Genomic DNA, 27379 nt, shown 5'->3' with positions numbered 1-27379 from the left:
TCATCCATGCGATAGAAACGTACTTTGCTTGCGATTTGGTAGCGTCTAAAGCTGACCATAGACATTTTTGGTGGTGAATTTTGACGTTTTATAGAACGAAATTTTCCAATCTGTACAGTTAAAAAAAATCGTGACCCAAAAGCTAAATTTTGTGACTTTTTCGTGACTTTCATGACCATTTTCTGATTTCGTGACTTTCGTGACCGATAGACACCCTGTAATAGAAAAGGCGAGGGAAAACCCGTGTACCGTTACTAACTAACTAACTATGGCCTGTGGAACCCAGAGGTTCAATGCTGCATTCACACAAGCTCTCCATTGACTTCTATGCTTAGCCAACTAGATTCCATTTCTACGTTGTATTCGTATTTCTGCGATATCCATCTTATCTGCGCCTAGGTCTTCCTAATGGTCGTTTTCCAATTGGATTTCCAGTTAAAACTTTGAAAGCGTTTCTACTTTCTTCCATTCTAGCTACATGACCTGCCCACCTGAGCCTCCTAGATTTGATGACCCTAACGTTTCGTAAACTATATAAATTATGTAGTTCCTCGTTATGAAGTTTTCCCCTTTCACCATTCCCGTTTGTCTTGGGTCCGAATAATCGTCTTAGGATCTTGTTCTCAAATACTTCAGTCTACGATTTTCTCTCAGAGTAAGTGACCATGCTTCGCAACCATACAGAACAACAGACATGATTATCGTTTTATATACTTTAAATTTCAAATTCCTCGACAGAATTCGCATGTACTATTACTCTACCAGGGTTTTGGTAAACCAAACTTACCTTATAAATATCACAGCTGAAGAACGAATCGAAGTAAACGGAGTAAAGCTTAACCTTAGCGTACGTTGCTCACCAGGCTTTAGAAAAAGGAGACTACTATTTTTATGTGCGTTAACACCAAGTAGCCACTCTACGGACTGCTTGTCGGAAATATTTTCACTGTTTGTGTCGTTCTGTTCCATCACAGCAAATACTCCATGAGAAGGCTCACTTCGGTAGCAATTTGGTGGATGTAATCTGAAGCAAAAAATTATTTTGTTACAGAAATTATATCTAGCAACCAGTGGTGTCATTCAAATAATTTAACAACCGGTTCTATGATACAACAAGGTGACTAAGTGTTAATATTATTACTATATGGTTACTTTATTATTACTCCAATGATACTGGCAAAATAATGAGTAGAATTAAAGCCATGCAGCATTTTTATACTGAATTTTGAACATTGATTTTCAAAAATAGTACCGAAGAATTAATTTTCTTTCGTAAGCGTTGGATCTAGAGGTGAAGAGACAATTTTAACAACCAGTTCGGGAATCTGAGAAATGTTAATAACCAATTCGGGACGGATCGTACTGAATGATAAGATACCATTGCTAGTTATACCTTAGAAGTTTTCCGATAAATAAATAACCACTCAGCCACCTTGCTGCAATTAGATAATGCAAATATGTAGAACTGATAAACCAACTATCAACACACAAAAATCTCTTACTTCACACAAAAATTATTTTGTTGACAAGTCATTCATTTCATGGTGTATATGAAGTAGAATGTTAGTGTATAGATTCATACTCTAGACTACAGTATGACTACGAGGAATATTACTACTAGAATCAAAGAACATAAAACGGACTTGAAAGATAGCAAACTATCATGCTAAGATTATAGAGAATTAAACTCGTGAAAAATCGACATTTGAGAAGTACAAGTTCAGCATAGGTCTTTGTCGTTGATCGAACTATAGAGATTTTCTTCATAAGGACTAAAAATCCGAAGCTCAATACGGAAGAAGGAAATTTGTATAAGGATTGGGACATCATGATAAAATACATGAATCATATTTATACACACAGAAAAAAAAAAATGTTTAAAACATTTCACTAAAAACTGTCAGTATGTTTATTTTGTATATATGTAGATGGAAACTCTACTCAAGGAAACATCTAGGTGTCACGATAGACCACTGCTGTTTGCAACCAATAATTCTCGTGTAATCATGAGTTTACAAATTTCTTGAAGCCACTTTTAATTGTTTACTTCAATTATTTTACTGTTCCTCTTCCATTGTTACTATTCGTATGTTATTATAAACGAGGTCCGTGGTCTCCGCTCGGACCACGTGGGTTGCTACAGACCACTGCTTTGCTTGGACAATCCCTGTGTTCATATACCGAGCACCTATGACGGAAGTTGATTTTCAAGTGCAGTTACTGATGAAACACGGCTAGTCACTCTGTGAATTCTTGTATTATCTAATGTGATGTTCAAGCCTGTTTCTTAAGATGTAAAGAAAGTTCCCAGTGATTTAGCAGCCTCATGAAACCAGAAAAAAGAACACCATATTGTTCGAAATATAGACAGTATTAACTACGATTAATCACTCGGAGCATCTCTGTAAGTACTAAATTTATCTAACTATTTAACATATTTACTAAATTTACTCCATTCATTACACCAAGAAGCCTACCCTAAACGCCCTTACCATCTCAACACCTTTACTTACAAATACATTAGTCTACAATCACAAACCCGTCCATATTCATATTCTGATTTAACAATAATTCTAACTCAACAATCATATTCGATATACAGCTACATATCGAAAGTAAAATATGCATTTTTCTTATACAATACTGTTACTATTCTAACACTTTTAAATCTAATCATGTAGTCCAAATCAAAATGAAATGAAATCTGTGAGTTTTACGTCCCACGATAATACCGACTTGGCTAAAGGTGATGGTGACAACGAGCAATGAGTGAATTGGTGGAATGGAAAAGTGGAAAAAAATGGGAGAACCCTGAGAAAACCCACGCACACAAAATTTGTCCAGCACAAAGTTCACTTGGCTTGAGTGCGGATCAAACCAGGGACCCCACACACCAGAAGTGGACGCTGTACCACTGAGCTACCGCGATCCCAGGTAGTCTAAAGAGTATTGAGCCTTTTGCACACCAGATGGAGTTGGTGTCACACATCTCAGGGTATATAATTCACACCGGTTCAGACATAATGTATTTGAATATGACAGTAGAAACTTGTAGATGTGGAAAAAGTATTGGAATTCTTTCCATCAGAAGTGAAGTATTGTGCCATGAAAATTAGTGAACATCCAAGAAAACTGCGCTAGATTTTACAATTTTATTTCGATAAAGGCGCAAATGCTACGCAGAACCGCGAAGAAATTTATGCTGTTTATGGTCAAGATACGTTATCAAAAGCAGCAGCCAAAGGATGGCTCAGTAGCTTCTGTTCTGGAAATTTCGATGTTCAAGATGCTCCATGCACTGGGTAATCAACAGCAAAAGTGGATGATATTCTGCCAAAAGTCAAGCGAAACTGGCATGTAACCAGTTATGACATCGCCAATCACCTAAACCAGCCATCACTAAACATTGTTAAACCGTTTGGACAAAGTTGGCTACAAAAACAAGCTCGACGTTTGGGTGCCACATGAGCTGGCTTGAAAACATTTACTCGATCGAATTTCTATTTGCAAATCTCTACTGCTACGTAACGAATTCGAGCCATTTCCAAAGCGATTGTTCACGAGTAATGAAAAGTAGATAACCCATGACAGCAATGTAGTAAGCCCACACTGGCGTCCACGAAGGTTATGCCGCATGTTCTGTGGGATTGGAAGGGCATCGTGCATCACAAGCTGCTGCCGCCAGACAGAACGATCGATTCACACGTGTACTGGAAAATTAAAAGAAATGACCGGAACTGGTCAACAGAAAGGGTATCATATACGACGCTGACAACGCTAGACAACACTTCTTTAACGACCCGTCAGATATTAAGAGAACTTAGCTTGGGAGTTTCAATGCATACACCATATAATCTGGACCTGGCACCATTCGACTATCATTTGAAAGGTAAGGGGAAAAAACAAGGAGTGTCCATGTGTGTGCTTTATCGGGTGCTTCGTCCTATCTGTTGGTGACTCTTGGTACTATTTGACAGTATATGCCATGCATGCGTAGATGTAGAAATGTCCATGTAAAAAGGGGCAAAAGATTTGACTACCCTATTCTTTTTTACGCGGTTTAAAATATAAAAAAGCCATTTTCTCGAAAATGCAGTTTTGTGACATTACTCCTCTTTTTTTTCCTTACCCTTCATTTGTTTTGGTTTCTGCAGAACTCCCTGGTGGGGTTAAGTTAATTTTGAAAAGATGCCAATGAAAAAAACAGTGTCTCAAATTTTATCAGAAACTACAAAATTCTACAGTGACGGGATTGTGGTGGTTTCGAAAAAATGGCAGAAGGCCATCGAACAAAATGGTTCATATGTGGTTTCATGGTGTTATTGTTGAAATTACAACTCATGTATTCTCATATTTTGACCTCGAAAGACCTACCCTCGTCCTGGGTTAGAGAGACCTGGGTTTTTTTAAGCAACTTGATATTTATTTATTTCTATTTTCAATCTGGAAATACATATCTAGAAGGCCTGGATGAAAAGTAATGGCAACATTGGTATAATTCGCATCTCGCGTTATGTACAGAACAACACTTGTTGCATTTCTTCAATTAATCGCCACTCATCAATATCACCTTCTACTATACGTGTGGAAGGCGTTGTACAGCGTCAGTGCGTCAATCTGTCGATGAACGGCAGAAACCGTCATATGGAACGGATAATGGTTTCTGTTGTGTCGTAATGCTTCCCGCGAAGTGGTTCCTTTATTTTGGCGAAAAGATCATCACCAAGTCCCTCGAAACATTACCAACGTGCCACTTCAATCTTGATCCATTCACTTTTCCTGTTATGGCGGTTTTACTGTTATAGCGCTTTTACTTTCCTCCTCTACTACTTTACAGCACTGTGAAATTTGACTGAATAACACACAATCGTTACCATTCGCCATACTTCATTCTATTGCATTTCTTTATGAATCTTGTAGTACTGAGATAGAGCCTTCTGATGTGAGAACAGTGTTGCCACTACCATTTATCCAATCTGTATGTACGAGGGCTGTCCAGAAAGTACCAGACGTTTTGACCAATCGCGGCATTGGGCGGGGCTAGATTTGTCACCTTGGTGTCAGAACATTGCCACAGTCAGTACGCATCCAGCTGTGTTAGCGTGAGGACTGTGGTGTGTTACAATGTACGCTGCAATAGAAAATCCTGCCTCTTGTGAAGTGCGTTCTGTGATTAGGCGTTTGTTGGCAAAAAAAAACACGAGCCAATTCAAATCCATCGCCAATTGTGTGAAGCGTACGGGCATGGAATAATGAGTGAAGATCATGTTTTTTCACAACGCACGTCCACACACGGCCAAGCGTACCCGAGTTTTTGGATGGGAGGTGTTCGATCACCCATCATACAACCAGGATTTGGCGCCAAGCGACTACAGGGTGTCTACAACTCCAAAATGGAATTTCGTGACCTTTTCTTTCCCAAACCATAAAATTTAGTAATATTCTCAAGAGGGAATTGGGGTGCGAATTAGGCCGAATTTTCATGCATGCGATAGAGGCGTGTTTTATAGCGATTTGGTAGCGTTTAAAGCCAACCATAGACATTTTTGGTGGTGTATTTTGATGTTTTATAGAATAAAATTGTCCAGTCTGTACTTATATTTGAAGAGATAAAAAAAATCGTGACCCAAAAACTAAATTTCGTGGCTTTTTCTTGACTTTCATGATCGTTTTCTGATTTCGTGACCGATAGACACCCTGGAATACCATCTCTTCACAACGATGAAGACATGGAGATGAAGACACGACGCTTTGATACTGACGCCGAACTGAATGCCGATGTAAGCCAGTGGTTGAAATCGCAGCCGGCAGATTTCTACCGCAACGGTATTGAAAAACTTGTGCCACGGTATGATAAGTGCCTTAATTTGCATGGCGATTGGTGGAAAAATAGCTTACGAATGTACCTTTCAAATGTATATAATACAATTTGGGTTGTTCATTCTGTTATTTTTATTATTATTATTATTTCAAAACGTCTGTTATTTTCTGGACAGCACTAGTATATACGAAAATTAAAATTAACAATGGGGAAGAGAGTCGCCTATGAAACTAGGAAAAAATCCTGGGAAAAACTCCCAGGATTTAAACCTGGGACGACTTGATTTCGAAGTAAGAATGCTGACACTAATCTGATATACCTAAGTATATTATATGTGATTATGTAACAAACATCCAATACTTACTTTTTGGGAATGTTTGAAAGCACAGAAGTGGCTTCTCGATAAACTGAATCAATAACAACCTGTAGGACAAGAGGAAAATCGGACGGATTCTCCACCACAAAGTTCTGATATGATGAATTTCCAATTTGGGTTAAAGGAAATGCAATTTCTCGTTTCTTAGACAATCGAGGCCAAACCATGGACGCTCTCGCTGTGAACATATGGCCTTTTACTTCATTCGTGTCCAATTTCATGGGAATCCGATTCCAATCAGAAGACGCCGTGAGTTTCGAGTACAATGAATACAGAGAACTAAGGATAGAGGTATCTATGTCACCCACATGGTGAGGGAGAGAGACTCCTGTTAGCCATTTGCGTCCAACTGGAAAAATAATCAGAAAAAAAAAGGTATCAAAAATACGTAATTTTTTTTCTCAATGAACTTGTTAATCAGTATAAATAATATATTACACATATAGAAGAAAAAACTCAAAAATTTATCAAATATTTTTCTTATTCACTTTGAAATATTTTCCCCCGAAATAGAAGCTCCCCAGCAGAAATATTGTTTTTTTGGTTGGACAAGTGGACTGCTAATACATGAGCTATGGGACAGATTATAGGAACAGATTAAAGAACAAGACTAGACAGATTCACATGTCATTTATATCCCTATATTTAATATTGTTATACTTAGATATAGTTTTATATAGTGTTAATTTTTTTTGTTATTTCTATATGTATTTTTTATATTGTTATATTTATAATCAGTAGTATTTAGTATAGTTTTGTTACTTTTAAATTATATCTAATAGGCATCAAGGGAAGATTAAGAGAAAGTTTTTAAGGCAATTTGTCAATTATAAACAACAGGTGGATTACAGATGTTTGGAAAAGATAAACACAAGTGGGAAGGGTAATTAAGTCAGGGCAGGTGACCAACAGATGAGGCCAGAGAAAGTAAAACTCAGGTGGCTCCCCACACAAACAATGAATCTTAGTACTTTCACTTTTACGATATATTTCTATGCTCTGTAGATATTTCTTTTAGTTGTGTCTGATGAAGATAACGTTACGTTGTCGAAACCGTTACACTGTATTTTAGTATTAATGAATAAGTGTACATACTCTGGTCAGAAGGTTAATAATTCCTCTGGTTTTGCTTGGTTGGAGTTTAGTTACAATTAAGTTACGTCCCTCGATTACGCTCTGTAGGCTAAACAAGAGGGATTAATACAAGTGGGTGATTATGGAAGGAATTGATGAAATGCTACTGTAGAGAAAACGAAAGAACTCCGAACACAATGTTACTCACCATAAATTCACATGGCCTCGAACAGAACCATGGACTCTTCGACATCTCGAACCACAAGTAAGCTCTCTACCACTCACTTCTGGTGCAAAAGGTACCTAGTTCGATCCCAGGTTGTGTGAATTTATGGTGTTACTGGCTGAAAGTATGTAGTTTGTCACAGAAAAAAAATGAAATGAAATCTTTGTTTTACGTCCCACAGTTATGGCGGCTAGGCTAAAGGAGACGGTGATGATGATGAGAAATAAATGAAATGATGGAATGAATAAAATGGGAGGAAACGGGAAAACCCCAAGAAAAACCCATGTGCACACGGTGTTTGTCCCCCACAAAGCTTACTTGACGCGTGCTGGGATTGATCCAAGGACCCTTTGCACCAGAGACGAACTCTCTACCACTGAGCCACCGCGAGTTTGTTGCAAAAGACAATAGGAAGGTTAGATCGGTAAGACTGCAGGAGAACGAAATAATATTAAAAGAAGACATACATTTGTGCGATTAGAAAAAAAAAAAAAAAAAAAAAACACTGAGGAACAGAAATGTATAAATTACTTAAGAAATTAACAAATAATTTAAAATAATGTTTAAATAAATAACGAATTCCAGTTACTTTTCTTCTTACTTTTCTATCTGGTGAAAAGTTTGTACCAGTGGCGTGTTTACGATTTTGTTTCGGTGGGAGGGGAATTTGCTAACTTTATTCCTGAAAATGTAAAACACATTTAATTTATTAAATGTAAAACATATTTAATTTATTTTAAAACAGTAAAGAAAATTTCGGGGTGAGGGCTTAAGCCCTGAAGCCCCCTTAAATACGCCACTGAGTGTAGATTTCCTGCACATATCCCGCATCACTTAAATTTATCGAGAGCTTCCTCGCAGCTAAGCGGTTAGCGTGCGTGCTTTTGATGTGGGAGACCTGTGTTCGAGTCCCGGTGGGAGCTAATGTGGTTCGGATTCCGCGTTAACCTGTAGGTCCGCGTCTCACATAGCCTCACTGCTGAATGAGACGCTAAGTTCAAGAAAATCAAATCAAATTTATGCAGATCAATTGTTCTTAAGCCGCAAGTTAAGTATCACTGAGCACTAGTAACAGTCTTTCAAGTTTGATACATGATCAGAAAAAATAATTTAACGTGGTGTTTATGTGATGATACAATTACTTATACGTACCTGGCGATGTAGTTGGGATACCAGCGTAACAGTTTTCATCACAGCCAACATGTGGACTAAAATGCAACCTTCCCACAAAACTAGTTGCGTGAGGTTTGACGATCGGCTCTGTTCCTTGGCGAAGAGTAAAATAAACTCTTTTATCTGGTGGGTAGGTGGTGATGTTGAGTACTCTCATAGAATAATCGAAGGATGAATGGATATGTACATCTTGTACTGAGGATTTACCCTGTATGAAATAAGAAAAATCAATTTTGAGGTTAGGAGGAATAGGAATAAGGGTTGCAATTTCTCTGAATCAGCCAGTGCAAAATTAGTATTTAAACTACATCAACTTTATTACCACCGATCTGACACTAGAAATATACCTTTTTATTTACTATTAAAAACTAAATCACATGTGCAATCTATCGAACAGTAACAACTACTATTACCATCACCACCCGGATACTCTAGCTCTTGCTGTGCTTCTCCTTAAGTCCCGACTTCAATGAGATGGCGAATCAATAACTAACGCACAATTTATGTAGAAGAAAGTGTAATACGTAACACATCGAGGAAAAAAGCTCAATATTAAAGTTACTTTTCAACATAGCCACCAAGTCTCTCCACACATTTCTCCCATCGTGCCACAAGGTTCAAAATACCTTGTTCATACAAGTTCGTCTTTTGAGAGTATAGCTATAAGCGATTAACAGATTTGACTCCGTCATCAAATTGAAACATTGGTCTGCAATTTTTTTTTCTTTCTTCGGGGTCAAACATGTTCGAAGATGGATTTGCCGGTCATTATGAACTATCTCTCTTAACAGCAGTACATTCTGTTCGCTTGATGCTGTTACTGGACGCCCGACACGTGGCAAACTCCCAAGGTTCATACGTTCCTCTTCAAAGAATCTGAACCACCCTCTATTTCCCTCAAAAATCGAGTTATACCGCTTTGCACTTCACAAGTAGACGACTTTAACACACGCGTCATATTTGCTCAGTAGTTCATGCTTGCCGCTAGAGGTACACTGATCGAATAATTGCAGACTATAGTGCAAACTTCGAAGTACTTCTCTTTCACCCAGATCAGTATAATATACAGTGAAAAAAATGAGCGTTACTTATTGATCCACCTCGTATTTCAAACGTAATTTACTATAATGGATATTTTGATAGAAAATGTTTCCATGTGCAATATATACAAATATGAAAATTTACTAGGAATAGAATAATGCTGCAATAACACAGAAAAAGCTTAATTGCTGGACTGGTAACGGGTTCGAATCCCAGCCAGTACAGCGGACAGAATTTTCTGTGCTATGCTAAAAAAAAAAATGGTTTTCACCTTGCGTTAATTCAGAAAGTAAGGTTAATTTGAAATAATTAAACTTTCGATATCTGAACGACTGAAGAAAATACCAGAGATCGGAAAGATTCCAATGGAATACCTTTTATTTGTAGAAATATTACATAATGTGCACATGGTGACAGGCTTTGGTTACCTAACGTTTGTCACACTACAAAACGTGCAGTTTGTCTACTGTTGTACGAAGCAACTCCTGTACGATTAAGTTATATACCTATAAGAATATTCCCCCGGTAAACCTTGTCTTTCGATAATGCTTCGCTCGAAGAGGTATAGCCTATAAAACATAGCTACACAATAGTAATGCAAGAAGTTCCAACGCCAAGTAAGCGATTGCCACTTTTCATTTGAAAATCTCCATCAGCAACGTACAACAGGACATAAAAATGACCATTCCAAGACAAAATCCAATCGTAAATATTAGAAACAAGATACTTACAGGAAAACTATTATGAAATATTGCTGAATCAGGAACAACTTCTATATTTCCTTTGGCCACTCTCATTCTAACTCGTAGCACAATATGCTCAAACTGTGTGTCTAAAAATACGTCGGAGAACACAATACCTTCTTGGAGTGACGAGGTCACTTCGAGATGAAACACAGCGTAATGATGAGGCTTCAGAATAAGCTGAAAACAAAACACTTTATAAGTAACAAAGTCAGTCGGTATAACTAGCAGATCGGCGAACTTTCACATATCAAAATATATGTACTATGACACAGATTCCTCAAAATATTTTAGAACATATTACTTGATCTAGATCAGATTAGGATTTACAGGAATACTCGGTAATTCCTGAGCCCGACTCAAAAGAACCCCACCTGGGACAAAATGTTTGCCTTGTTTCAACGAAGTTTTTTTTCCAGTTCTATACACTTTAGTTATCACTCCTGCAATGCTCTGAAACCCGTTTTGTAAGAAATTTTGTCAAGGTTGTTATGAGGTCACCAACAGTCTAATGACATTATTATCACAGGCAAAACACGCCACAAATATTTCTTTCCTGCTGAGGAAGAAATTACATTCGTATGATGTACGACTGGAAACACTACAACGATAACGTGTATATCATGTATTTATTTTGTTCATTTTTATTTATAATTTAGGGCAAAAGTGTATTATTATCACACACAAGCTTTATATTAGAAGAAGGAATGTAATATTTAATGTCATGAATAATGTTGCTTTGGTGATGTCTATAATTGCGTTACTATGTGTAATTGCTTATTGATTGATTGGTTTGGCAATAGGTAGTTGTTGAGTTGATTCCCATGTAAATGTTTATAGCTAATTACGATCATATAACTAAGTCACCCATTATACAGTACAGACGTATGTTGTGTAACTATAAAAATAATTGATACTAATGGGAAATATAGTGTCTCATCTAAGTGAAATAAGTGTGTATTGATTGAAAATAATCTTAATACTGAATAATAATTCGTCATTACATAGATACGACTACACGATCGTAATAATTCGAATTGTGGGCAAATCGTTGTAACATATACAGCAAAGATGTGGAGACTCGTGAGTGCGGCTATAGAATCTATTGGCTGGGTGCGAGCATATTTGACAGCGAACACAGTATGTGAATACTGAGCCGAACTCTTAGTAAACGCGAGCTCAATGAGGTTAATAAGCGCTTGATGTTATAAATTATCAAATTCAGGATTCCAATATGGAAGGTACTGAATAGGGATGGCCCCAAAGTTCCGGTTCCGGCGGAACCGGTTCTCTGAGATCCGGTTTTCAGAACCGGTTCTGGGCCTGGATCCGAAAACCCGGTTCCAGAACCGGATCTTAGGAACCGGTTCCAGACCTGGATCCGAAAACCCGGTTCCAGAACCGGATCTTAGGAACCGGTTACAGACCTGGATTCGAAAGCCCCCAAATACCCGTAAAGGAGGCACAAAGTTTACCCTCAAAAAATGCAAAGAGGACCATGCGCTTTTGCCTTCCCCGCCCAGAACCGGGTGTGCCCCCAGAAAAAAAATTTGGTCCACCAGTGGGTGTTTAGCCAAATGAGTTTGCCTGTTTAACCAATGAGTTTGGCAGTTACCCAGTTTATTTAGCCAAATGAGACAAGCGGCCGCCGCCTGGGCGCCTGCCTGTCGCTTCCACTATTTCATCTAGCACACTGTTCACAGCCTGCTCGGGTTTAGCGTAGGGATGGTCACAAAGTTTCGGTTCCAGTGGAACCGGTTCTTGGAGATCCGGTTCCAGACCTGGATCCGAAGAACCGGTCCCAGACTTGGATCCGAAAAACCGGTTCGGAACCGGATCCGTTCAGACCCGAAAACCGGTTCCACCAGGAACCGGTTCTGGCCATCCCTAGTACTGAATCCCAATTCCCCGTAGCACAACCGCTGTTAGAAAAGCAAGATTAAATAAACCAAACTTCACTGTTTGCTTAATCGCTTATTTCTTTATTCCACAGAAGAACCTATCTATATCCTCTGAAAGATTAAACCACATTACAATGACCCAAAAGAGCACTAAATCACCTCCAAGTGAACACTAATTACGTCACAATCAATTAATTACAGGTTCTTCTATCGATCTCTTCGAACTCTCTACATACTTTTTATCTTCTATCAAAAACCTTGTTCATACAGAATAATCCTTGTCCTTTTCTAATTCCAAAGCAAAATTTTATTTCATTTCAATGTATTGAAGTGGAATCCAAAACTACTATTCGAAACTGTATTTGAAGGAACCATCCCCCTTTGAACCCGAACCACGCCCGTTAGCCCCTTGGCCACACAGAACCACTATCATATTTCAGAAGAGAATCTGGGATAAAGAGTGAAAAATAACAATAATAATATTCATAAAAAGATCGTTCTTATTTTCTGCGGTTAAGGAAAGACCATTTAAAGGACTACTATCATGACTAATTGGTATAACCTTAGTTGACAATTTAACTTTTTTTTAAAAATCTTTCTTTTGTAAATGCAAGAACATTACCCTTCACAAATAAAAAGTCGCTTTGTTTCCTTATAATTAAAACATAATAATAAAATATAGTAAAATATCTTACAGTTTTTGTCATATTATTGAAGTTGTGCCTGTTTAATATTGTAGTTTTATTGCCTTCTTCTACCCCAAGCAACTCGACACTTCCATGTAGAATATTGACTTCCCAGCTTTTCAGTCTCACATCTACTGGGTTTGTGTTTATTACCATAAAATAAGCATCTTTCTTTTGATCACTTCCTACTGTTCCTAGATCAATAATCTCATCCTTTTCACTACCAGGGATGAACTGAAAACAAAAAAAGTCAATTTATTATACTTTTATAAGTGTACAGAACCACATTTCTTAATGAAAAATGCAAGTAAGAAAAGAAGTATGTTAAAAAAAGTAATGAGACTGATTTTCCGTTAACGATGATTTATTACTATTTTTATAAATCAAGGATATCCCCTTCAAAATAGTCCCCTAGGGCCGATACACAGCAATGGAAGCTTTGCTTCCATTCTTCAAACTAGTCCTGGAAGGTTTCTGCTGGAATATTGTTCAGCTCGTCGATTACGCTGTTTTAGCTAAATTGCACCCTTTCAAGTAACTTTTGAGCAAGAAGTTACAAAGACTGAGATCCGACAAATAGGGAGGATGTGGAACAACAGGAATGATTTTCGTGTCAAAAATTCATTAATGGAGACTGTCGCGTGATATGGTGCGTTGCTGTGCTGCAGCATTCAAGTACGTGCAACGCCCGGTCACACACCTGCCATCCTTTTCCTAATTCTTTCAAGGAATCCCCAATAAAAAAGTTTGAATGACAGTTTGCTCTGGTAGCACAAATTCCTTGTAGGGAAAGAAAAAAAAGAGCATGAATTTGGTTTTAGATTTGCTCATTTTCGCTAGGATTTGTTCTTGACCTTCTAGAAAAGACTTGTGCCATCCGAACACGTGTCCTTGGTAGAGAATGTTCTCCATAACCCCTTTGTAACTTTTCATAAGTCACAGTAGCGAATTCGCCAAGTTTTACACAAAATTTGATGACACAACGTACTTCAAAATCTTGCTGGTCCATTTTCCTAACGCATCTTACAAAAGAACTTCAGACGCTCTCAACAATCGTGTAGCAACTACAGCAAGTTCAAACTCGTATTCAGTCAACGGCAATGGTTAACTGCCGTGTCAAGGTGGCGGCACCAGCGTTGTCGGTTTGTGCACAGTGATGCGTCTTTTCTGACACACCTCGTATAAAATCGTGACAACAAACTCAAAAATTCTTTGTGTTGACAATTATTGAATTTTATATTTCAGTTATAGTGACCTGCTTCGATCACGAAGAAAAAAGTTGAGTTTAAAAAGTAGATACAACAGATTGTAATCTTTCTTATTTCAATTAAAAATCTTACTTTCTTAATTTCTAACTTTTGCATCCGTGCATGTGAGTCACTTGTTCGGGACCACTAATGCATCAGTACCATACTTCATTGTTAGAATGTAACATTAATATTGTTTTATAGGTAATAAACAAGTTAATTGGATGTTATATTTGCAAATCCTTACCTGTATATATAGCTTTTTACTTTCATGATACATAGTGCAGCAATTACGACTTCTTTCTACAGGTGTATACTAAAATTCCAAGATGAAATTTCGTGACCTTTTCCTTCACAAACCATAACATTTAGTAACATTCTCAAGAGCGAGTTTGGGTGCGAATTGGGCCGAATTTTCATGCGTGCGATGGAAGTGTGGTTTGTTTGCGATTTGGTAGCATCTGAAGCCAACCAGAGACATTTTTGGTGGTGAGTTTTGACGTTTTATAGAACAAAATTTTCCAGTCTATAATTATATTTGCACAGATAAAAAAATTCGTGACCCACAAGCTAAATTTCCTGACTTTTTCTGGACTTTCATGACCGTTTTCCGATTTCGTGACTTTTTCATGACTTTCGTGACCGATAGACACCCTGTTCTACAAAGTTAGTTCTTGAATGGAAGTCTCTCAAACTAATGAATCTTGCGTATAACACTGAGAATACGCACATAAATTTCCAACTCGGTCGGTCGCGAGTGTGGCATGTGAGGATCCTCACTGAGATTAGTGAGCCCGAGAGAAGCTAAGATTAATCATTAAGAATCGTAATACTGGGGAAGTGTTAGCCTCATTGAGATTAGTGAGCGCAAGCCTTATTAAAGATAGATAGTATGAACCCAATAGAGTCTGATCCTGAGATAGAGCGAGCTTCACTGAGAATAAGCGTGAGCCTTATTAAGGATAATAAACCTAAACTCGAGTGTGAGCCTCATTGAAGTTAATGAGTGAGAGTTTCATTACCGACACCGAGCTGCGACCGAATGAGTGTGAGCCTGAAATAGAGTACGCCCCATTAAGGATAATGAGTGTATGAGTATGAAACTCATTCAGATTAGTGAGCCTGATCCTGAATGTGAGCCTCTTAAGGACAGTGAACCTGACAGTCCGACTGTATCTCACTGACAAGGTACTGTACATTCGCGAAATGTCCCCTCGGAATTCGTATAAAATTAATTCAAATGGGAAGTCCTTCGCTTCTCAATGTGTATTGTACTAATTTTAGCGGCCCATATCGGTAATTTACATATTTATGGGTTTTCATATATTCGGAATTTAATCATACACTACTATAACGCTCGGACACAAAATTGCTTTTGTTTCTTTATATGTAACTGGACATAAATGTGTGGGGGCGCGGTGGCTAAGTGGTAGAGCGTTCATCTCCGGTGCTTGGGGTCCCTGGTTCGATCCCAGCTCGCGCCGTGTGGACTTTGTGGTGGATAAACACCGTGCTCGTGGGTTTTCTCAGGGTTCTCCCGTTTCCTCCCACTTTCTTCATTTCACTCATCATCACCGTCTCCTTTAGCCTAACCGGCATAACCATGGGACGTAAAACTTAAAGATTTCATTTATATATATATATATATATATATATATATATATATATATATAAATGTGGACATATGCAAAACAAATTGGATCAAGGACTGCTTCTCTGACACATGTTACTCACCCCGGCCACCATCTTGGATCCATCATATTGGATTCAACTTTCGGTTTTTCAAATGGGAATAGGTGCAAGTGATACATCAAATTCATGTACAATTTTCTCGGAAATTCACTGGTTTAGTGAATTTTTCCGTGGTTTGTACCGTTTGGAAGGTACTCCATGTTAAATTCCTCCAGGCAGTTCGCCAATAGACATTGCAGAATAATATCAGTTATGCTTACTTTTTTGATGTTGACAAATCAAAACAATTTTTTAACTGGAGAAGTACTGTAGGTAAAAACAAACTCTTTACAACATTGGTGTCAATCTTATTACATTTCTATGAGTGACTGTTATTACTTCCATGTTACAAGTATAACAAGGAAGTATTGTATTACGGTCAAAATGCCTAAGGTAAACCCAGATACGACCAGATTTGGGTGAAGACCTACCATTTCCATATTGATGTCCGTGTTCTATATGTACATGTGTACATTCAGAGAATATTTCGTCAACGATAAATCAAGTACAAGTTTACATATATACAGGGAGCTCTGTACAACTTTTTATTTGGTTCAATATTCGTGAAGTGCCTGACGAATATGTTGCAAACGGTACAAGATATGGTAAAACTCAATACACCAATGAATTTCCGGAAAAAAAAAAGTACATCAATTTGATGTATCACTTGCACCTATTCCCATTTGAAAAACCGAAAGTTGAATCCAATATGGCGGCCGGGATGAGTAACATATATCAGAGAAGCAGTACTTGATCCAATTTGTTTTGCACATAATAACATTTATGTCCAGTTACATCTGAAGAATCTAAAAGCAATTTTATGTCCGAGCGTTATAGCACCGGTAGTGTATGACTGAATTCTGGATATATGAAGGCCCATAAATATGCAAATTACCGGTATGGGCCGCTAAAATTAGTGCTATACACATTGAGCCGCGGAGAACTTTGCATTTGAATTAATTTTATACGAATCCCGAGGGGACACTTTGCGAATGTACCTTGTGAGATTAATGAGAGTGGGTGTCATTTATAGTGCCTGAGATAGAGTGAGCCTCCTTGAGATTAGTGAGGGTGAGCCTCATTAAAGATAGTGAGCTTCAACCCGGACAAGTGTGAGCCTGAGCTAGTGTGAGCCCCATTGAGATTACTGAGCGTGAGTCTCATTGAGTAGTACGCGTGTGTCATTAAGGGTTATGAACCTGGGCCTGAGTTAGCGTGAGACTCATTGAGATTAGTGTGTATAAGCCTCTTTAAGGAGATTGAACCTGAGACAGAGTAAGCCTCATTGAGAGTACTGAGCCTGAGCTCGGGTGTGACTCTGACTTAACGTCATGATCAATGGAACTAATGAGTACGATCCTTAACAAGTTTTCGTAACCATTTGACTATATATTTTTTTTATTTTTTTATTTTATTTTATTTTTATTTATTTATTTATTTATTTATTTATTTATTTATTTTATTTTTTTTATTTTTTTATTTTTTTGCCTATTGCGTTTGAAGAGTATTATTTTCAGGTATTATTCGTTGTGGTTATTTGTGTACCTACTTTCCGCGATGGAAGAGCAGCTATTGCCCCCTGATGACAACTCTGGTGAATTTTACGCGGGAAGTAGTCTGTGGATATGTTGTTTTGCAAGCAGTGCCGGAAGCAAACAGAAAAGGTTAAGGGTTGAGGATAGTGAGTGTAAGCCTCATTGAAATTAATGAACGTGAGCCATATTATGGATAGTAAGCCTGATACAGTGAGAGTTCTTATTCAGATTAGTGAGCATGGATCTCATTAGGGATAGTTAGCCTGAGTCTGAACCTGATTGAGATTAGTAATCCTAAGTCCGCGTGTGAACCAGAGATAGCATGAGCCTCATGAAAGACAGTGAGCCTGAACCCGAGTATAAGCTTCACTGAAATAATGAATCTAAGCCCTGCAAGCCCGGATTGCAAACTGGCCGTCTCTGGTGCACAGATATTCATACAAGATCACAGTAATATAAACCATTTCCCATCACAATATTTCACCACCCTGAGATTCGAATTACAAGACCACAGAACCAGCTGAATCAAAGAAACGTTAGTAAAAGATTATATATATATATATACTGTATACCGTATTTACGCGTGTATGCCGCGCCCCCGTGTAAGCAGCGCGTATCAATTTAACAACAGCACGTAAAACCACATAAATTACAGACTTTCATGTATGGTAGCGTATATCGGTACTCACCAACGTAACACGGAGTACTTGAATGTTAATAGTACCTGCTTCACAGAATAACAAATCCGACTGGGCTTCAAATACCACTAGTACCATGAATTTACAAAAGGATGCCCGAGCGCCAAAAGTGGCCATAGTAAGATTTTCCAAGTACGCTGCAAGCTAGTCAATTGTCATCAGCTGCAATAGCCATACATTGATTCTTATTGAAAACTTGTGCATGGTGGAAGACTTGGCCAATAGATGGTAGTACATGTACGGTATTTTTGTGATCGGCCGATCATGTAGACGTAAGAGGAAAAATGAGCTGTTACTTGTCATTTTATATTAAAACTTTTCTACTCTTGTAAAATTACTCACAATATTTCAGTATGAGGTTAATAAAGACTCCCCGTGATTTTAAATGCTTCGTGGCTCAGTCAATTCTACATTTCCTCGTGTATGCCGCGCACCCTGTTTTTTGACTTCGTTTTTTTTACAGAAAAGGTGCGCGGCATACACGGATAAATACGGTATATATATATATATATATATTGTGAACGACACATGAACTGTGTTTTGATTTAATTTATATATTTAAATTTTGCGTCCATTTATGAATACTTTACCATTTAATAAGGGATTTAATATGTAGTATATTGGAATTTACATACGTATCAGCGGGAGCATTTAATTATTATTGATATTTTAATGTATATATATTGTTTATTTTGATTATGTAAATGAGCATTGAGTGACAACATGACGGGACAGCCTATTGAAGCAAGGATAAGTCAATATTATTTAATATTTAATTTAAAGAAGATGGAATATTTAGAGTTCAGATACGCAGTTTTACTTGCAGAAAGGCAGAGAAGGCCTCACAGAGAAAAAAAAAAAAAAAACTTAAAGAAAGCTTGTGTTCCCAACGTAGCCTTGGTCTACCACGGCGTGAAAATAGAGAGAAAGCAATGTAGCTATCTTTATTTGAGTAGAATCCCTATGAGCTGCATTATCCGCATATATGCAAAGGTAGTCTCAACTTCTAGTGTAGTTGTAGGTAGGAGCATACACTATCACTACCGAGACACCATGTCCAAAAAACACAATGCTTTCAAAGTAATAAAATTTTTAGCGTATCTATGTGAGAATATAGGATACAAAGAGGTGTTAGTTTTTCAAGACACGCCTACTTTTAGCATGTTTGTCACTGGAAGCGTCCCTTGATCAACGGACTACCGTCAGAGAGGAGGAAGTTGACAATTTCAAAAATTTTGGACGAGTTCATTATAGTTTTGGTTGTAGTCGTCCACAACCACTGTTTGTAGTAGTACAGTGACATCCGCAAGATGTCTCTGTTAAAAGATTGCTTCGTCTGCTCCGCTGATACATGATTTGTTATGATAGTATGTGCAATGTTATGTATTTTGGTTATGTAAATAAACTTTCTGGGTGTTCCCGTAGTTTTAGATATATTTAGCTCGATATATATTTTGATTACTACAAATGGCTTGTACTAATGTCAGTTGTGGGCCTAGTTGATGGTTGTGGGAAGTATTCAAAAGACGAACACACACCTTTTTTTTTTTTTTTTTTTTTTAAAAAAACATTGACGAAATTCCCTACTGTTGCAAGAGAGAAGAGAACTCTCAAATAGTTTTATTAAGATTATTTTGCTGTGTTAGGCTACGACAGCCTTGGTTAGGGTTCATTTAATATGTTAGCATCGTGTGTAGCTTATTTAAATTGTGTAATTAATATGAGTTATCAAATAATAAGCAAAATCCTTCAATGCATCAGTTTCAGTAATTTGCAATATTCAATGTCACTTGAACAAACAGTTCCGGGTTTCGCCACTAGGTGGTATCACCTGTCAAGTTGTGTACGTCAACCTGTCAAGTGACCAAGTGTAAATAATTTTGGTGTTTATTTTAATTTTTCTATTAAATACAGCACAGTGTGAGTGAGTGTCATACACTAAATGAAAGCTTGATAAATAAGCTATCAAACACACATAGTGACTATTAATGATGTAATTGAAGTGAGTTACAAATTGCAAAAGAATATGAAAAAGTGTTGACTACCGAAATATCTAGGTCATGGGAAGCCTACAGGTGAGTGACATACCTCCCACACCTATTTCGAGTGAAGCGGGCTATAATGGTTTGGCCCAACCCAAAGTTGGAACGAACAATGAACCTGGAGGTAAATAAAACATTACGGGACACATCCAAAAAGACAGTTGCTTCTTGGATCGTGAATCGTGTACATCGGACACGAAATTCGGAGTTGTTGTTTTAACCGCCAGTTATTTGAAATCTGATAATCGACATTAGTCGCGGTCAGCCTTGTGTTGAAAATGACAGTGAGTTAATTTCAAAGCATATACATAGTGCGTGTGTTTTATTAAATGAGCACTAAAAGCTAAGTTACCGCCAGTTTATCTTCGTTAACGCTGAACTCATATTCTTGTGGTGGAATGAGAGCGTAGGAGGTACTGCTAACATTTACCAAAGTGCGGTTTGCGGAAATGTCTGCAAGCTGATTTTATATTAATTGAAACAGGTGCAAAGGGTTACGAGTGTGAAGAGACAATGCTTCCACGTATATTTTGTGAAGTGCTTCGCACAAATTTTAACTTTTGCAGTTTTACGTCATACGCCGTATCACCTGTTAATGTTGTTTGCAGTTAGGTACAGTATTGGTAAAGACAAACTCTATGCCTGACGCTTTAGGCAAGCACCAATACTAAAATACCGTTCAGTGTATTTAAATGCCGTTTAATACAAGAGACTGAGCCTTTACACTTGTATAAATTAGGCGCGTTTAGTGTCATATAATTTCAGTGCACCATATAATGGAAGGCTAGTGTGAACTTTCAGCAGATATTCAGCTATTTCACTAGTCCCATCACACAGAGGTCTACCACAGAACCGCCGCTAATGCAGCAGAACTCCAAAGTTAGAGGGAGTACGACTGGTGGAAGAGTATAGCAGCACGACAGGAGAAGACGGAGAATGGTCGCCGAAAACGGAAGAAATACTACAAGGAAGTGTATACAATAGTGAAAGGCAGAGACACTGCAAGTGAGAAGATATTGGCGCAACAACAAAACCGTGCACGAACAATTAAAAATGAGAGCTCAGAAAGTGTGATAAAAATTTCAAAGAGAAATATTTTTATTAATTTTTTTTTTTTTTTTTAGGTCTCATTGTGAGACCGTGCGCGCGCGTGTGCTTCTGTACATCACAATATTTTGTGCATCTGATATATTGAAGTGGTGCATTAAAAAGATAACCACTGGAATTTTGAACTTCTTTTCTTGAATGCAGTATGGCCGTGAGGTATGTGTTCCCCTTTTTGTCTCTTTGTTTCCTTTTTAGGCCAGAAGCTGGGTCTATCCATGGATTGTGAAAGCGATGTGCGTATCTTGGGTATCTTTCACATGCAGGATGGGTGTTAAAACCACAGATTACCTGAAAACTAGAGTTTCATGCTAAAGAGAATCTTGTTTTGCTTTTCAAAATTTAATTTGATTCAACTTAAGACTCTACCGACTGAACTAAATTTAGTAAATTAACTTTGTGACTGGAGGTTGCATTAATTTAAAGTAATTTTCAGAGTACATATAAAGTCTCCTCCCACATTTCCATTCTAGCATAGTAATTAGATTTTGTTAATTTTATTCATATTATGCAGTCTTCCTTCCTCCCGTCACAATATATATATATATATATATATATATATATATATATATATATATATATATATATATATAGAGAGAGAGAGAGAGAGAGAGAGAGAGAGAGAGAGATCAGTTGTGTTCATACAAAGTAAAATTACAACTCGCTTAAATGGGCATATGAATGAATTTACAGAGGCTTATTAATTTAGTGGAAACGTCTGAAAAAAGTGCAACTTAACAGATTGACATGGCCTTAGGACATTTCGCCTTAGGACAGATCTTATGCGACGTGCAGTGGAATCAAAGAGGACATGATGGTAGCAAGTAGAATATTACACCATTCAGCGCGCACTGCATCACTCAGTTCCGTGAGAGTGAACGAAGGCGGAAATTTGCACTAAATTCGTGTCTCCAAAACTGGCCAACAGATCTTCAATTCTATCCAGGTCCAGGGATAGAGCGAACCAGGAGAGGCGTATAATTTCATCCTGGTATCCCTAAAAGCATCCTAATAGCTCCAGTGGTGTAAACATACGTGACACTGCGAGTTTCTGTAAGCGTCCGCCACACATACACACGATCCATGGTTTGCAATAATGAAAACGATATCTCCTCCTAACCTAACACACGTTTCCAGTCATCGATGGTTCATGCTGCATGGTCGAAGCACCATTGGCGTCGTGCTAACGCATTATGCTCCTTTATCAATGGTATCCCCAATGCAATCCGACCCCGTATATCAGTGTCATGTAATTCGCGGCGGAACCTTATTGTCGATACAGATTGTGGGAGATGTTGCTGGAGTTCGTCAGTTGCACCGCTATCGTAGGACGATTCTGAGTGGTAATCCGCTTTAATGCTCGGCAAAATCCGCCACTGGATTCTTTTAGCAACCAATGTTCCTCTTCGCAAATGTGATTATGTCATGAGTTTTGTAAGAGTTATCACATGCAGAGACTCATCTCATAACACACCCCATACAATTGCCACTCTCGTCACGCTCGCACCACAATAACCAAGCGCTAACGACCTGCCCTCTTTGGAAATTTCAAATTAGGGAATTCATGAATGAGGAGATTTTGTCGACTTGTTTAGAAAATGGCATGGCTGTCCTTTGTAAATATGTGCAAAAACTTCTTACACAACCATAAGGCAGAGATTTATGGGGATATTGTACGTGAACTAGCGAGATCATATCACCGAATGAGATGTAACATGTCACAAACTGCATTTCTTGAACAATCATTTGGACTTCTTTCCGCATAACCTTGGTACCATTAGTGGGGAACATGGTGAACGCTTTCACCAGGATATTTCTCAAATGGAAAAGCGTTATCAAGGGAAGTGGAGTGCAGCAATGTTATCTGACTAATTCTGAACCTTACGACTGGACTTTCCTGAGGCAGTTTCGCAGGAAATTGAGTAGAAAATCTTTTTAGGTAAGTTTCTTAATTTTTACTTACTTCTATGCTGCACATTCCTTTGATTTCTTTGTGTACTAATACAGTACAACCCCTCAAATCCGAACCCCGGAAATCCGAACACGTTCTCAGGAGAAAAAAACTACAGCTGGAAAATGAAAAAAATAGATTTAATCACACAAATTTATTTTTTTTTAAGGTTTTAACATTTTTAGACTTAATGCTTATTCTAAATCATTATCTAATTATATTCTTACAAGAAGACAGTTATAGATATGCGACAATCATTTTGGACATGAGTGTACACCCGCCAGTCAAGGTCACTGCCCTTTCGACCACTGGGCCACCCTGTCTAACCTCAGTAGTGGTTTTACCGCCAATTCAGTGACGAAATAAGTACGTAATATTATTTCCCGGGTAATCCGAACAGGCTTCAGCCCCAATTAGTTCGGATTTGAGGGATTGTACTGTACAGATTTTTAAAATTTTATGTAAGAAACTATTGTTTCGAGATCATGTCTTTATGGCAAATACATATAATAGGTAAGATGCCACAGACATGCACAAAAACAACTTTCACATGAAATCTGAGGCCGATGGAGAAATTCTGCAATTTGATCTGGATTCAGAGCCAAATTATCTTTCAGAAACAGTGTGTTTTGTTCTGACAGAAACTTTATTTTATGTTATTTTTATTTGTTTGTTTATTATTATTATTTGTATACCAGTGAAATCAGAGAGGCTGCCCAATTTACACTACTACCGTCTGCTTAATTCACTACATACCGTCGTTCTATTGCTCCTTACGCAATGCGGAGTTTGAGCAGAGTACCGCCAAAAATTATTCAACGTTCTGGTCGCCGCCTCACCGTTGCTAACTCAAACATTCGACGTGTCTCCATTAAATTAATAAACCTCTGTTTATATTAGGAATATCGTAAAGTACGAGCAATGTCTCTTACCTTGGTTAGTCTGCCGTTGTAGCAAAGTAAAGGAATGGAAACTGTTGATATATTGGTATGCAATTTTAAATAAGACTCGAACTGAAAATTAGAGACTACGGTCTCCTTATTTAGAGAAATCTGGAATAAATTTGTACTCTCCTGTGGTTTCAGGATTTTCCTGGAGAAGTTGTAAATCTGAAATTATAAATGAAGAAAAAAATTATATAGTTAATAATAGAATTTTTTTCACTAAAATACTTTTATGTATACTACCACTTCTGGCTGCAATATGGAGTAAAGTCGGAGATTGAATCTATTTTTGCAATACTGAATCCATATAAAAGAAATCCTTCTCGCTATCTATTACCGTTTCTTTACTATGGCGATTAGTGTTGAATACGAAACTGTAATTCCACCACTTGCGGTTTGAATAAAGAGATAAAAAGGTCGAAAAAAGATGGAACTTACTCTTTATATGTTTAATTCATATAAAGAAAGCATTTCCCTCTATTTCTTATCATTTTTCCTCTACGGAAATCAATATTATAATTGGAAGTGCCAGTAGATTTCTATGACGTAAGTTTTAGTAGAGACATAAGAGTGAAGATGGAACCTATTCTTGGGACGCTGAATTGATTTCAAAAGCCACTTCAACGCTATCCCTTACAACGATTTTGGTCTCATACCAAGTCTAGCCATTAATACTGTCACAAACTTTTGGCTTTGACTGTAGAACCTGTTGTGCAGGTGGCAAGGTACAATTTAGCTCAAGGTCAGCTCTGGCCAGTGTGTGTCGAACAGGAAAAAAGAACGGGCGGATCTGCTTCGCTTAAGCATGGAACGGAGTGAGTACAAAAATATGCAGTGTTTGCCTTGCATAAGGGTGGAAATTCACCAAGTGAGATTTTCAAACTGCTGAAACATCTGAAAATCAGCAAAAGATTTGTTTACCGGACAATCCAGCGGTTTACTGAGACCGGCAGTGTACGTGGCTGGCCAAGGGATGGTCGTCCTCGCAGTGTGAGAACAGTGGCAGCTGTTAAAGCAGTGGCTGCTCGTGTGCGGCGAAATCCACTCCGGAAGCAGAAAATCATGGCACGGGAGCTCAACATGGCCCCAAGATCAATATCCAAGTTACTTTCTGAAGACCTGAAGGTCAGAGCTTATTGGCGGAGCACGGAGCATTTCTTGACACCACAGCTGAAGCAGCAGAGGAAACTGAAAGCAAGACAGCTCCTACAGCGGTACGCCAACAACAATGGACATCGGCAAATCCTCTTTACCGACGAGAAAATCTTTACCATTGAAGAGAGCTTTAACCGCCAAAATGATAGGGTATATGCAGCAAGCTCTCGAGAAGCTCGTGGGAGAGTTCCTAAGGTTCAGAGAGGTCACCACCCCTCCTCAGTCATGGTTTGGTGGGGGATGAGCTATGAAGGCCACACCAGACTTCACTTTTGTGAGCAATGTGTAAAAACAAGTGCCAGGGTATATTTGGAAACTGTTCTAGATCCTATTGTGAAGGACTTGAGTGACACCATGTTTAACAATGATCAATGGACTTTCCAGCAGGATTCTGCGCCAGCTCATAAGGCAAGGATGACACAACAGTGGTTGGAGGCCAATGTATCAGATTTCATCTCCAGTGCTGAGTGGCCTTCTGGTAGCCCCGATTTAAACCCTCTGGACTACAAACTGTGGGCAGTGTTAGAAGACATGGTCTGCAAGAAAAGACACCCTTCACTTAAAAGTTTGAAGCGTTCCTTGGTGGCAGCAGTGGCGAATTTTCCGATTGATACTCTCCGTACTGCAATAGATGACTGGCCCAAGAGACTCAAAGCCTGTGTGCGTGCCAATGGTGGACATTTTGAAGTTTGATAGGTGCCAATTGTAAAGAATATATGTGGTTATAACATATTAAAAGTAGATTGAAAAATCTCAAACCGTATTTCATGTATTCACAAAAAAGTGTGTGACAGAATTTATGGCTAGACTAGGTACTTGTCAACAGGTGGACAGAGTAGTTCCAGAGGACTTTTCACACTTATGTCTAGCACATTTGGAAGTTTAAAAGGTTATAAATTATAATATTATTTCAGAACACTATTGACACGTAAGATGCGACGAATCTTTTCCTGAAATTTACGACCATTACAATATTAACATACCGTACTCTAACAAAATACATTTGTTTCGCGGGCAGTGTTTCAAAGGAAATAGATTATACGTTCTCCATACAATTCTCTTTTTGCCTTTCTTGCACTTATGATTGTCTCCTGTAATCACACGAAATATCAAGTATGTGGAATATTTGATATATACCGTATCATGCTTTTTAAATACGTGAAATACTTGCTTCTTAAATTTTGGAATACATCACAGTAACTTTTATTTATTTATTCACTGAGTTTCATACAGCACAAGGTAATTTGGCTGAAACTGAACTTCAACAACATTGAAGAAACAACTATATTAAGAAAAAAAAAAGACGAAGGAAAAGAAAAAGTTGACCTCTAAATTTACAATATTTTCTTCAGTTGAGTTCTAAAAGTTTCATTCAGTAAAACCTGTTGGAACTGTGTTATAATCTTGCACTAGTCTGTAAAATAAGGAGTGTTTAACAACTGGCATCCTAAGAGTCTCGTAGTTAGTAACCTTAGAGAGCGAGTTCGCCGCGGAGGAACACGAAGGTCAATCTGCGATAATAAGAATTCACAATCAACTTGACCATTGATGATCTTTATATAGGTAAAGTAAATCAGCTGCGTGACGACATTTGTCAGGAGTACATAAGTTCATTAAACACATTAGTTCTTGCCTCGAGTGATTACATAACTCAGCAATTCTAAATCTAACTATGGCACGAAAAAAGTTTAAAACGGGGTCAATGCGAGATAGATTAGTAGGAACAATCATATTCCATACAGGTGAACAATATTCAATATCAGGTAAATAAAAGCCTTGTAAAACATCGTAAGGTTAGGGAGACTGCATTTCAGGAAATCTAAAAAGCAGACACAGTAGGTTCATGGCTCTGAATGAGATTGATATGATATAATCCGATCTCCTTAATACAGAAGTAATTTATTAAATTTACTCAGACTTTTTAACTTTCA

General features: G+C 37.9%; 1 protein-coding gene across 2 annotated transcripts in view; it reads right to left on the bottom strand.

The window, feature by feature from the left end:
* Tmem131 (Transmembrane protein 131) overlaps positions 1-27379 on the bottom strand; it is a 159893-nt gene that overhangs the window by 38979 nt on the left and 93535 nt on the right. For both annotated transcript variants that reach the window (XM_081739196.1, XM_081739195.1), the window contains exons 12-17: positions 24282-24458; positions 13051-13275; positions 10443-10634; positions 8650-8878; positions 6186-6546; positions 788-1024 (exon numbers count right to left, since the gene is read on the bottom strand). In XM_081739196.1, coding sequence (XP_081595322.1) covers positions 788-1024; positions 6186-6546; positions 8650-8878; positions 10443-10634; positions 13051-13275; positions 24282-24458 — 1421 coding nt within the window. The remainder of the gene's footprint in view (positions 1-787; positions 1025-6185; positions 6547-8649; positions 8879-10442; positions 10635-13050; positions 13276-24281; positions 24459-27379) is intronic.

This window comes from Thermobia domestica, chromosome 14 (genome assembly GCF_964235325.1).
Source record: "Thermobia domestica chromosome 14, izTheDome1.hap1.1, whole genome shotgun sequence".
Lineage (NCBI taxonomy): Eukaryota > Metazoa > Arthropoda > Insecta > Zygentoma > Lepismatidae > Thermobia > Thermobia domestica.
The sequence above is the reverse complement of the archived record's forward strand: the minus strand, read 5'-3'. Positions and strand labels throughout refer to the sequence as shown.